Below are 13,397 nucleotides of genomic sequence, written 5' to 3'. Positions count from 1 at the left end.
ATCCTCACTAAACATGTAAACATTATTGCCGGCCTAGCGCTAGGTAGGAAATGGCAAGCAGCCAAGAAAAAGACAATGAGGATATTTACTGATATCATTTTATAGGCACCTGAATTGAACCATATCAAATCATATTGTGGCAGACTTTGTGATATCAGCAAATATTGTATTGTCGTCCAAAGAATCAATATATTATATTGTGATAAAACCTATGATTTACACTCCTAATACTGATAATTAGGGATGCACCGAATATTCGGTAACCGAATATATTCGGCCGAATATTGCAAAAAAACACACATTCGGTATTCCTGTCAAATACGGCGGCCATTGGCTTACCGGCGACGGACAAGTCGGCTCCAATAATTTCCTCTTCTTGGCATGTGGACTGCCCAGAAGTACCTGAACAGCCGAGCCAGGCGAACACAGGTATGTGATGTGTCAGAGGGGAAACGAGCCGTTCACATTTCCACAAACCTCACCGCACTTAAGGGACTGTTCTTTACTTGTCAGGGGAGGAGGGCGGCTGGTTGATTCTTATTTTATTTATTTATTTATGTTATTTTGATCCCCCCCATGTTCATCACTCATTGATGCTGTTTTTGAAGTATGAATAAGCCAATAAGTAATTTATTCCATTGAAATATCATTGATGTATTATAGAAAAGTGATTTATCTTTTCATAAATGACAAAAGGCACATCTGCCTCATTTTCGCTGTGGCATCGTGATACTACTCAGAACCATGATATTTTCATTGGTATCGTACAGTGGGATCCAATTTTGGTACCGTGACAACACTAATCTGGAGGGGGTTCATCTGCAAAAACTAATGAAAAACTAAACAACAATATTTGGTCTTCGGTACTCTGGATTCGGCCAAGCGTTTAATAATATTCGGCTTCGGCTTCGGCCACAAATTTTCATTTCGGTGCATCCCTACTGATAATCATGAGTTATATGTTTGCAGAATATTTCAACAAATGTCTCCTACAGTTAAGTTACATTTATTGAAATTGATGGAGTGTGTTTTGAAACCCTTCCTCATTTGAGCACTTTTTTCACCATTGACTGAAAATGGTAAAACCAGGGTTAGCCTGCATGTGAAGTACAAAAAAAAAAAATCTAAATCAGCTCTTTTTCAAACAGAAAATTGTAAAGTTTCTGTTTTCTCCGGCTCTTGTCACTGCTTCAGAAAATCATAACAATGTCCCAAAGTTGCATACCTACTACTGTCCTTAAAGGAATGTTTTCACATTTTGGGAAAAATGCCTCATTGCTTTCATGCTAAGAGTTGATGAGAGGGTCGATACCATTTTCATTTCTGTATGCTTGATATGAAGCTGCAGTCAGCAGACACTTAGCTTAGCATAAACACTGGCTTCACTCTGTCCGACCGTCATAAAATCAGCCTACTAGCACCTCTAAATGTAACCAATCAAAAATTTCTGACTTGATTTTTTAATCTGTGCTCAAACAGAAATGTAAATATGACAAGTTGTTGTTTAAAAAGGAGTCAGTGCTAAAACCACAACTCAACATTTTTTTCATTCCTGAATTTGTATGGATATAATGTGTCAATAAGTAAAACCTAGATGGGTTGTTAGGTGGAGTTTTCTGCGTTTGTGCCTGAGGCATTATGTTTTTGGTTTGTCCGTGCATCTGTCTGTCTCAGTTGTTGTGAATGTATTATCACAAGAATGCCTTGTAGAAATTTATTCAAATTTATCATAAATGTCCACTTAGACTTGACAATGAACTGATTAGATTTTAGTGATCAAATGTCAAGGGTTAAGGTCACTGTGACCTCACAAAACATGTTTTTGGCCATAACTCAAGAATTCATACACTAATTGTGACAAAACTTTACATTAATGTCTAATAGGATAAAATGATGAATGATGACATTTTATATCAAAAAGGTTAAAGGTCAACTTCACTGTGATATCATGATGTTCTGCTGAAACCCTTTTCTGGCCATTATTCAACGCCATTTTGGTGAGACTAATCTTGGGTGTCCACCTTGAAACTGTGATGACTGTATAGATCTTCTATGCTGCCAGGTTGAAGATGTGTGTGAAGCATCCATGATTTAGAATGTATAGCTTCTTTGCAACAACATCCATATTTGAAGCATTGTCAACTGTCATGGATACATATGTGTCTGGACAGACATGGTTATTAACTGTAACTGCATATTGACAGGTTTGCAGAAGCATACAACCATGAGGTGGAGATTTTAGTTACTTTTGGTTAGAGCCAGGCAAGTTGTTTCCCTCTGTTTCTTGACTTTATGCCAAAGTAATTACCTCCTGGCTGTACGTAACGTCATATTTAGTGCGCAGACATGAATGGTATCGACCCTCTCATCTAACTCTCAGCAAAAATGTAAACAAGCCTATTTCCTACCAGGGATGAAGCACTTACCAGTTAACAATGAACCGCGTTAAAATCCCAGATGATTATGTATTATCATTTTGAATATTAATTATCTTTAAAACATGTTTGATTAACGTGCTTTGAAAAACTCACAGTAGATATTGTCCAGTAACAACCAAAGTTAGCAGCAGTCTCCCAGATGCAGGCGCAGCATGCAGCGTGGGTTTGTTTTGCTATTGCTTTTTTACAGAGTGGGTGTGCAGCAGGCAAACCCAGTGATGCTACTGGTCCCTTGTCCTCATCTACAGTGACACAGACTCTCAAGCAAGCATTTCAAAGACAAGCTATCCTTAATGTTAATGCACATTTGATGTAGTTTTTATGTTTACATAAGATATTGGCTATGTTATTATTTGAATGTTTATGCAAACAGAAAGTGCTGCTATTTTTATTTGTGGTTTCTAATATAAAACTTGGTGAAATGATTTCAGAGTGTGTATCAGTACATTTTAACAACATCATGATAACGATAATAACCTTGATCATTTTGGTCACGTTAATCGCGATATGAAATTTTCATACTGTTTCAGATAATGCCTCCTATACCTGTACTGTTTATCTCTGTAAGATGTGGTGGTATGTATAACCCAATATATCCACAAGTGATACAGATACATAGATAACCCTGTTGGACACTCATGCTCTTAACCATACAGGACATAAACTACAAGGTGAATCACACACTGATCTGTGGATGTCTGTGTTCAGGGGACCTGCTGCCAGCTGATGGTATCTTGATCCAAGGCAACGATCTGAAGATAGATGAGAGCTCTCTTACAGGAGAGTCTGACCATGTACGCAAATCTGTGGATAAGGACCCTATGCTGCTCTCAGGTTTGTTTTTTACATTTTTCATTTTTGCTCTCCGCCACCCTGGTACTACTTGGAAGACATGGTATGCTTTTCATGGCATTTCTGTCCATTTGTCTCTTTATATATGGATACATTTTTATGAACACAACAAGTGAAGACTAAAATATTCTTGATACCTCTATTCTGAGCACAGGTCACCCGGCAAAAAAAGTGTTTCACCTGGCAACGCAATAAAATGAAATACAGTTACAGTGGAATAAATGACGCTTTAGTCAAGGTGATAATGGTTCGTTTTTGTAGGGGCTGTGTCAGAGGACTTGGTTCAGCTTTTTGGGTAATGGTGGATAAAGTAACAGGATGTAATGCTCCAACACAACTTCTCAAACTACATTACTGTATCCCATAAATGCACATGGGCATGCATTTATTTTAATTTACTAAAAGTCAGATGTATAGAAAATGCATGCTGATAAAGACAAAGTACTAACATTTTTTTTTTGTCCATACATCCTTCCGTCCATCCGTTCGTCTGTCTGTCCATCCATCCGCCCATCCATCCTTTTCTCTTACAACATGATATCTCAGGAATGTTTTTAGTAATTACCTTCTAAGCTGGCACAAACATTCACCTGGACTAAAGGATGAACTGATTAGATTTTGGTGGTCAAAGGTCAAGGTCACTGTGACCTCACAAAACATGTTTTTTGGCCATAATTTGTTAATTCTGACAAATTTCACACAAATGCCTGTTAGAATAAAATTAATGAGTGATGACATTTTATATCCCCAAGATCAACTTTGCTGTGACATCATAATGTTCTGCAGTTATTCAACAAAGACAGTTTCAATTTAGCAGTTGGTCTATGTTTTAACCCTCACCTATGGCTGTGACTTTTAGGTAGTTACAGAAAGAATGAAACTGCTGATACAAGAGGCCAAAATTAGTTTACTGCTCAGGGTTTGAAGGCTCATCCTTAGAGGCAGGGTGAGGATTCTCAGACATCTGGAGGGAGCTAGGAGTAAAGTCAATGCTCCTTTGCACTAGGAGGAGCCAGTTTAGGTAGTTTGGCTATCTGATAACGATACCTTTGGGGCACCTTCCGTCAGAGGCTTTCCGTCTATGTCCAGCTGGGACGAAATACTGGGGTAGGCCCAGAACATTCTAGAGAGATTATGCATCGCATTTGGTGAGGAAACACCTTGGGCTCACCCAGGAGGACCTGGGAGACATTCCTAAGGAGAGGGACATAAGGACTACCTTACTTAGTCTGCTTCCACATGCTGTCTGTGCTGTGATTGTCTGGTACCTGTCATGTCGATGCATCAAGGTCGGGGGCGGTTAGGGTCAGGGCAAAGAACTCATGGTTAGGGCTAGTACTAGCCAGTAACAGCACGGTAGGGTGGAACATGCCAAGAAAAGCAGTAGGATTCATAATAATGCTGCCACCACCATGACTTATCCCTGGATAAAGGCAGAAAATGGATGGATGAATTTTAGTGACAAATCGACAGATAATAATCAGCTGACTCATCAGTTCCCCTCAGCTGTTTTAATGTTTTTCTGCCAATTTTTTTTCTGCTTTGGTTCACTGTCACCACTCATCTCATTTCCAGCCAAAGCAACCATCTCTTTCCAGTGAAAAAGCTCTGGTAAACCTGCTTAGTACCAAAAGGCAGGCAGACAAAGTTAGTGGTCTGCTGGTAAATAAAGTGAAGCATTTAGCAGTTAAAGAGCCAGATATTTTTCTCAAGAGTCGGTCGAGACCAAAACCAAGCTAGAGAAAGAGTGAATGTTAGATTAATATTCATGGGATGGCCAGAGCCACAACTCTAAAATAATGCTAATGTTGGTTCGTGTCTGCTGGATGTTTACGTAAGCAACTGATAACAGTTAACTTTACAAAGTGATAATAATTAAGTGTTGAGTGTACTATAGTTCAGTCAGGTTCAAAACATAAGTTTGACCTTTCGAAGCACGTCTAAGAAAATAACTTTGTGACTTATAACACAAAGGAGGCACCTATAGTAAGCATCTGTGTGTTTCCTGTGACATGACTTCAGCCAACAAGCATTATATGAGAACCAGTGAACTTCAGGACAACCAGGTGTTGCTTTCTTTTCTGTCAGTACCAAAATCATTGAACTAGACTAGCCCTCTACAAAACTCTATGACCAATCTACTTATTGTCTGACACACTTACCAGAACTATGCTTCTTAGCTTTTTCCTCTGCCTGAATGCTGTTGTATCATATTGAGCTGAGATCTCAGTACTTTTTCCCTGCCAAGTGGCAAGAGCAGCTAAGGTCATCTGTAATATGTTTAGCGTGAAAAAAAAAAAAACCCAAAAACATTGAGAAAAAACTTAAGTAAAGAACCTTACAAAAATGTGCAAGATCACAATTTGTTTTTTCATATCTGTGACTACTTGAGGATGCCACCTTATAAACACCACTGGTCTCTTACTTGAATCACTCACTTATCTGTTTGGATGTTAAGGTACCCATGTGATGGAGGGCTCAGGCAGAATGCTGGTGACAGCTGTGGGTGTCAACTCGCAGACTGGCATCATCTTCACCCTGCTGGGTGCTGGAGAGGTGGAGGAAGATGGGAAGGAGAAGAAAGGTAAGTGAAGGAGGGGAATAAGAAGAGAAACACAAATTTTACTGCAATGTTTTGGACTGTAGTGAGAGAAAGGAAGAGGGATTTTTGATGGAGATACACTGCATCTGTTAAGTAGTTTTTTCTACTCATATAGCACGATGAACAGATTTAATATTTAGTGATACATCAGAAGCACAAATTGTTTTGTTCTTGAAATATGCAAACAGTAGAAGAAGTAAACCGACGCTAACAAAACCCAGAAAATCTGATAGTCTCACTTGCACATCACCATTTCCATGAATGAATACTCCAAACTGCTCTCGAGTCAGTTTTCATGTTTATATATGTCTATCACACATGGACTGATTACTGAACGGGCCTACTGGGCACAGGCCTCGTTGCCCCTGACTCCTTCAGCCCCAGAACCTCCATTTGAAGTGACTGTTTATATTTCTTGTTGGAAAGTCAATCAGTTGAATTTCCCCTTGGGGATGAATAAAGTTATTCTTATTCTTAAGAAAATCAAAGATATGAAAAGCTTCCCCAAAAAGACTCTCAGCAACCACAAAGACCCACAAAACAACTACAAAGAGACATTAATTACTACAACGAGTCTCAAAACAACCACAGAGACACCTGGACAACTACAACGAGACATAAAACTACTACAAAGAGACTGAAAATGACCACAAACACATGCAAAACAACTTCAAAGAGACACAAAATATCTACGAAGAGACTTAAAATCACCACAAAACACCCAAAACGACTATAAAGAGATATTAAATCACTACAAAGAGACTCAAAACAACCTCAACGGCACACAAAACAACCACAAAGAGACATAAAATTACTACAAAGAGACTCAAAATGCTCACAAAAACACCCAACACAACTACAAAGAGACATTATATTACCACAAAGAGACTCAAAACAACGACAAAGACCAGCAAATCAGCTTCAAAGAGACAGGAAATTACTGCGGAGATTTAAAACAATAACAAAGACATGCACAACAACTACACAGAGACATGAAATAACCACAAAAAGGCCCTAAACAACCACAAAGACACCCTGATCAGCAATAAAGGGACATGACATTACTGCAAAGACACTAAAACAACCACAAACACATGCGAAACAACTTCAACAAGATATAAAATGACCCAAACACACAAAAAAACACACAGACATGCAAAAGAACCTCACAGAACAACCACAAAGAGACCTGAATGACCACAAATTATGCCCACAAAGAGATGCAAAATGAACTGCAAGAATTGCAAGAAACCACAAAGATGGGCTTTTTTATGTCCGTGCCCAGGGGCCCATTGTCTCATAATCCGTCTACGCAAACACATTGCAGCGCTTTTATGTGTGTGTGTGTGTATGTGTATGCAGAGTTAGCTGGGTGCCTAACTGATTTCAGATTAGAGCTTCAACAGGAAACACACCAGTTTAACCTCATCGATTATTTAGCCCACATCCTCTCCATCCCTCTCGTTCTCATGCTCCCTCTCTTTCTATCCATCCATTTTTCTCTATTTCTCTCACATGGTCTCTTGTTTACCCCACCGCTGTGCCCTCTTTCACTTTCCTATCTCTCCCTTTGCTCTCCCCTGTTTTTCCTTCCCTCCCTTAATCTGAGAGAGAGAGAGAGGTTGCAGATTGAATCAATTATTGAAAGAGCAGGGGAGAGTGAGGGAGCCAGTGAGATTCAGGGAAGAGTGTTGGTTGGTCAACGCATGAAGCATTAGTCTATGCTCAAATTTGTTTTGGAAGGGCCCTGCAGTCAGAGCAGAGCTGCAGACAACAACGGAGACTACACATACTTTCAGAAGCACTTAAGGTTAATATCATTACCAGTGCACTCATCCATGCCTCTGCCACTGCAGTTCTTACTTATGCATGGGTATGCCTGTAGTGTTGTTGGCATCTTGAAAAGGAGAAAACACCCGAAGCATCCTGGCATGCAGAAATGGACAGCAACAAATTAGCTTATGCTGCTTATTCTATGAAAAAATACTCTTATTGCTTGTTTCCAAAGTGTTAGTTGCACACTAGGATGTATTGCACTCAATGCAGCAGCCTCTGTGGGCTTGATCATTCAGACAGTCATTTACTGGAGCTAATACATTATTCATAAGACTTCTACAAATGCCATAACTTGTTAGTTTTCCTCATGCAATGTTGGTTTGCTATGGGCTTATATACTGTTCTCTTTGATTTTTCTCTCATTTGAGATTGAAGTTATATTCAATTTATTTTTGTCATTCTATAGAGTCATCTCCAGACATTCTGCTAGTACGGTTGTGCGTACAAACGCATTTACTACTTGAGTTTTTTATTCTTCCCTCTTTGCTCTCTTTTGTTTTCCCTATTTGCCAAATCCTCTCACGTTCCCCAAAACCTTCCTTCCTCACACATTCCCTAAACAGAGGACAGTTCTCAGTTGTTCATCTCTACAGAAGCCAGTTTCAGCACTGTCACCAATGGTATGTGAGCATAAAGTTGTCTGCCCCGCTCCTTTCCTCAGCCACTAAATGGACCCCAGCACACAGTGCCGTGACAGTGACCTATGATGGACTTAAACATATTAAAATGTCTCTCAGTCTCTTGACCCAGTGTATGAAGATGTGTGTACCTTTATAACTCTTCCCTTTATTATTGTTTCTTTGTGGTTTTCTGTTTCTGGAAGTGTGTCTTTGGCTGTCCCAACATCAGAAATATGAACTGTTGGTGACTATGATTATGCACACATGTTAACACATCTCTTTCATATATTTGTCTTTCTATTCCTTCATGTTCATTTGTCTAAATCACCCTCCCTTTCTCTCAGGAAAACAACCTGATGGAGCTGTGGAGAACAATCAGAACAAAGGTACAAGCTCATGACATGTACATGATGTGTTTATGTGTGTAAAACTTGGTTTGGATGCGAGATGAGCTTATTTCACCTGCTGGTAGAGTGCTGAAGAGAGTATATGTGTGTTTTGTGTGTGTGCATTTCAGCCAAGAAGCAGGACGGGGGTGTTGCCATGGAGATGCAGCCCCTGAAAAGTGCAGAAGGAGGGGAGGTAGAGGACAGAGAGAAGAAGAAGACCAACGTTCCGAAGAAAGAGAAGAGTGTGCTGCAGGGCAAGCTCACCAAACTTGCTGTTCAAATTGGCAAAGCAGGTAAAGAACTGTCACACTTAAACCTGGCAGGTTTCACACTCCTCAAGCAGTCGTTAGGGAACTTTCGACACTAAAAATTTACACATATTGTAGAGTTGATTCTGTGGCCATCAGTCCCACAGAGCTTTTGGGGCAATGACGTAGAGCTCAATACAAGAATTGAATTGTGAAAGTTGTGGGAAACTTTGCACGTGAGGTGCAAAGAGTCATATTTAGAATGATGTTTATCACTATTATAATGGAAGATTATAATTTTAAGCCATTTTTGGGCTAATTATATTCTTGATTAAATTACAAAAAGAACAACACATTACACATCTAAACAGTTTTAAAATACAAAAAAGTACCCTTAAATATTTACATATAATATATATACACTGCACAAACATTTAAATGCAACACTCTTGTTTTGCTCACTTTTTTGACAGATTTAAGTTAAAGATCCAAATCTTTTTATGCACACAGAAGACTTACTTCTCGCAAATTTTGGTCACAGATTTACGAAACATCTGTGTTAGTGAGCAGTTCTCCCTTTACAAGACAATCCATCCACCTGACAGGAGTGCCATTTCAGGATTAAATTGCATCATTACTACACAGATGTACTTTGGGATGGTCACAATAAAAGACCACTCTAAAATGTGCAGTTTGATTGTATAACACAATGATACAGGTGTCCCAAGTTTTGAGGGAGCGTGCCATTGGCATGCTGACTGCAGGAATGTCCACCAGAGCTGTTGCCTGTGAACTGAATGTTCATGTCACTACCATAAGACGTCTCCAATGCAGTTTCCCTGAATTTGGTAGTACATCCAACAGGCCTCACAGCCGCAGACCACATGTAACCACATCAGCTCAGAACCTCCACATCCAGCATCTTCACCTTTATTGATGTGAACAAACCATCAGAAACTGTTTAAGGGAAGCTCATCTGCATGCTAGTTGTCTCACCAGGGCCTTGAACTGCTAGCAGGTTGTTGTCATAACCAGCTTAATTGGGTAACTGCTCACTGTTGATGGAGTCTGGCCCTTTGGAGAAGTGTTCATTTCACAGATGAATCCCTATTTACACTGTACTGGACAAATGGCAGATGGTGTGTGTGGCGGTGTGCGGGCAAATAGTTTGCGAATGCCAACGCTGTCAACAGACTGCCCCATAGTAGCCGTGGTGTTATGGTATGGGCTGGCATAAGCTATGGACAACAAACACAGGTGCATTTTATTGACGGCAGTTTAAATACACAGATATACCATGATAAGATCCTGATACCCATCTTTAGGTGATTCATCTGATGCCATGACCTCATGATCCAGCATGGTAATGCTGTCCCATGTGGCAAGGATCTGTGTACAATTCCTGGAAGCTGAAAACATCCCAGTTTTTGGATAGTGTGCACACTTGCCACACATCACCCACTGAGCATGTCTGGGATGGGTCGGCATGTGCGACAGCGTATTCCAGATCCTGCCAATATCCAGCAACTTCACACAGCCAATGAGGAGGACTTGGCCAACATTCCACAGGCCACAATCAACAACTTGAACAGCTCTATGTGAAGGAGATGTGTCGCATTGCATGAGGCAAATTGTGGTCACACTTGATAGTGACTGATTCTTTGGGGTATCTGTGACCAAAATATGCATTTCTGTAGTGCTAGTCATGTGAAATCCTAATGAATGTCTTTTTTATTGCAAAGTTCTGTTCTGTACAACATCTATTGCACGTCTGTCCGTCCTGGAAGAGGGATCCCTCCTCAGTTGCTCTTCTTGAGGTTTCTACCGTTTTTTTCCCCGTTAAAGGGGTTTTTTGGAGAGTTTTTCCTTATCCGCTGCAAGGGTCATAAGGACAGAGGGATGTCGTATGCTGTAAAGCCCTGTGAGGCAAATTGTGATTTCTGATATTGGGCTTTATAAATAAAATTGATTGATTGATTGAAGTTAAAACTGCACATTTTAGACTGTCATTTTATTGTGACTATCCCAAAGTACACCTGTGTAGTAATGATGCTGTTTAATCAGCATGTTGATATGCCAGCCCTGTCAGGAGGATGGATTATCTTGGAAAAGGAGAAGTGCTCACTAACACGGATTTTAACAAATTTGTGAACAAAATGTGAGAGAGATATCTGTTGAGTGCTTTAAAAAAAAGTCTGAGATCTCTAACTTACACCTGTGGAAAAATTGGAGCAAAAAACAATTTTGCTCTGTGTAAATTAAATCAGCAGGTGATTTCAGCTGTTATTTAAAAGTTAGTACATAGGCTAACATCTTGACCTTGATTCTCTTTTGGGAAAATCCAAAAAGATTGAGTTGTTTTTTTCTCCACCTGGACCTGTGCACTCCGTCATTTCTCCACTACTCTTCCTGCTGTAACTTGTGACAATCATTGCTGGCCACTGGAAAGGGAAAAATAGAGAGAGATGTATTTATTTGGACAGGCTGTTATGTTACAATGAGTGTTGCACATTCATACATATGTATATGTATTACTGTGAAAGATATGATATTGCACACCCCTATTCTCTAGCCTATAAACTGTGATGAAATGTGATCACACAGTAAAAGGAGTGAAGTGAATAATTAAGCAATGTGTGGTTATCCATTCAGCAGGCATAGGTCACTTCAGACAGAAGATTAGAACATAGATATAAAATAAAGTCAAACCACTGACACACTGATTCCCTTCTTTGAATCTCCCTGCAGGTTTGGTGATGTCGGCCATCACTGTCATCATTCTGGTGCTGTACTTCGTCATCAACACGTTTGTCGTTGAAGGTCTGTGTGCATACGACCTCCCAAATACACACACAATATGTCAGAATGCACCTATTTTACTTCCTGGCACATTTTACTCATGTCACTCTTCTCCCATATGTTAAATGTTTACCACTGTGCTGAGCATGACTCGCTCTTTAAAGTGGCTTATTTATTTTATCTTAATATGTAGTGTGGTGTGTGTTGCAGGTCACACGTGGTTGACAGAGTGTACTCCAGTCTACATTCAGTACTTTGTCAAGTTCTTCATCATTGGAGTCACTGTGCTGGTGGTGGCTGTCCCAGAAGGCTTACCCCTTGCTGTCACCATCTCTCTGGCTTACTCTGTCAAGGTAGACCCACCCATCCAATTCACTGAATACTTAGCAAATGGAAAAGTAGGAGTTGCTGGCTCTTTAATCACTGTAACAGTGTGCACAGAGACCAAATTAGAAACAACCAGGTGAAGGAGTGCATGTTTCCCTCACCTTTTAAAATCCTACCTTTGCTCCTCTCACCCTCAGAGTCTCACTATGATTCCCTCAGTAAAATGTTTTTAAACAGTGTCTTCTGACTATCCAGCTGTTAAAATCCAGAGAAGAGGAGAGATAATAAAGATGTTCATACTGCTGATCTGATGTGTCTTCAGTTATTACCATACACTCACAACAGTAAGCTTTATGAGCAGCAGTGAGAGCTCTATGGGCTTTCTTTAGCCCTGAGCTGCACCTCTACATACAGAGCTATAGCTGCAAAATGTTGCTTGGGCTATATGATGTAATTTATAATCCAGCAACTTTCATTGAATTTCAAAATTCTTTTGTTGGGCATGATTATGAAAAGCCTGATAATTGATTTCATGATAATGGATTTACTTCATTAATAAAACATGTAAATAAATGCAGGAAATACTTTATGTAGCAGTTAGTTTTGTAATGGGTTTAAAGATCTCCAACTTAAAGGGATAGTTCAGATTTTTTGAAGTGGGGTTGTATTAGGTACGTATCTATAGTCAGTGCATTACATACAGTAGATGTCCGTAGGCACGCTCCCAGTTTTGAAAAGCAGGCTGGAGTACCAATACTTCAGCTAAGCAATGTACTGCTGTGGTTGGCTCAGTAGCAAAATGTATTTTAGTCACCTAAAAAAAAGTTCCACTGAAAAAAATCAGTATCAGTTTAAATGTACGCTATATTGAGAATATTTTCACCACTTTATTTTAGCACCAGACAGTGATTTCTGAAGAGGAACTGGAGCTGTTATATCGCTCTCTTCAAAGTCAGATTCCACAATGATTTAACATCGCTGAACACAGTAGCTGTTGGTCTATCGCTGCCTCGATCAATTCGTCTGTTTGTGTTATTGTATGGCTTTCATTACCAACTGATTGAGGCAGCAGTGTTCTCCTGTGTTCAGTGATGTTTAATCACTGTTTTTGTCAATGGAGTCTGGTGGCTTTAACAAGAGGTTAACTGAAGCCGTTAACAGCTTCCACATCGAAAACAGGCTGTATGACAGCAAGGTAAAGCAGTGAAAACATCTCAATATGGCGTACACTTAAACTGATTTTTTTAGGTTGGACATTTTAGGTGGCTAAAATTTAGGGTTGCACA

At 39.8% G+C, this 13,397-nt stretch overlaps 1 protein-coding gene across 4 annotated transcripts in view; it reads left to right on the top strand.

Moving 5' to 3' along the window:
• Positions 1-13,397, top strand: part of atp2b3b (ATPase plasma membrane Ca2+ transporting 3b) — a 75,795-nt gene that overhangs the window by 21,591 nt on the left and 40,807 nt on the right. For all 4 annotated transcript variants that reach the window (XM_049581636.1, XM_049581639.1, XM_049581637.1 and 1 more), the window contains exons 5-10: positions 3,147-3,272; positions 5,749-5,874; positions 8,693-8,734; positions 8,866-9,030; positions 11,734-11,805; positions 11,995-12,137. In XM_049581636.1, coding sequence (XP_049437593.1) covers positions 3,147-3,272; positions 5,749-5,874; positions 8,693-8,734; positions 8,866-9,030; positions 11,734-11,805; positions 11,995-12,137 — 674 coding nt within the window. The remainder of the gene's footprint in view (positions 1-3,146; positions 3,273-5,748; positions 5,875-8,692; positions 8,735-8,865; positions 9,031-11,733; positions 11,806-11,994; positions 12,138-13,397) is intronic.

Source organism: Epinephelus fuscoguttatus, linkage group LG7 (genome assembly GCF_011397635.1).
Source record: "Epinephelus fuscoguttatus linkage group LG7, E.fuscoguttatus.final_Chr_v1".
NCBI classification, from domain to species: domain Eukaryota; kingdom Metazoa; phylum Chordata; class Actinopteri; order Perciformes; family Serranidae; genus Epinephelus; species Epinephelus fuscoguttatus.
This window is presented reverse-complemented; position numbering and strand designations above follow the sequence as displayed.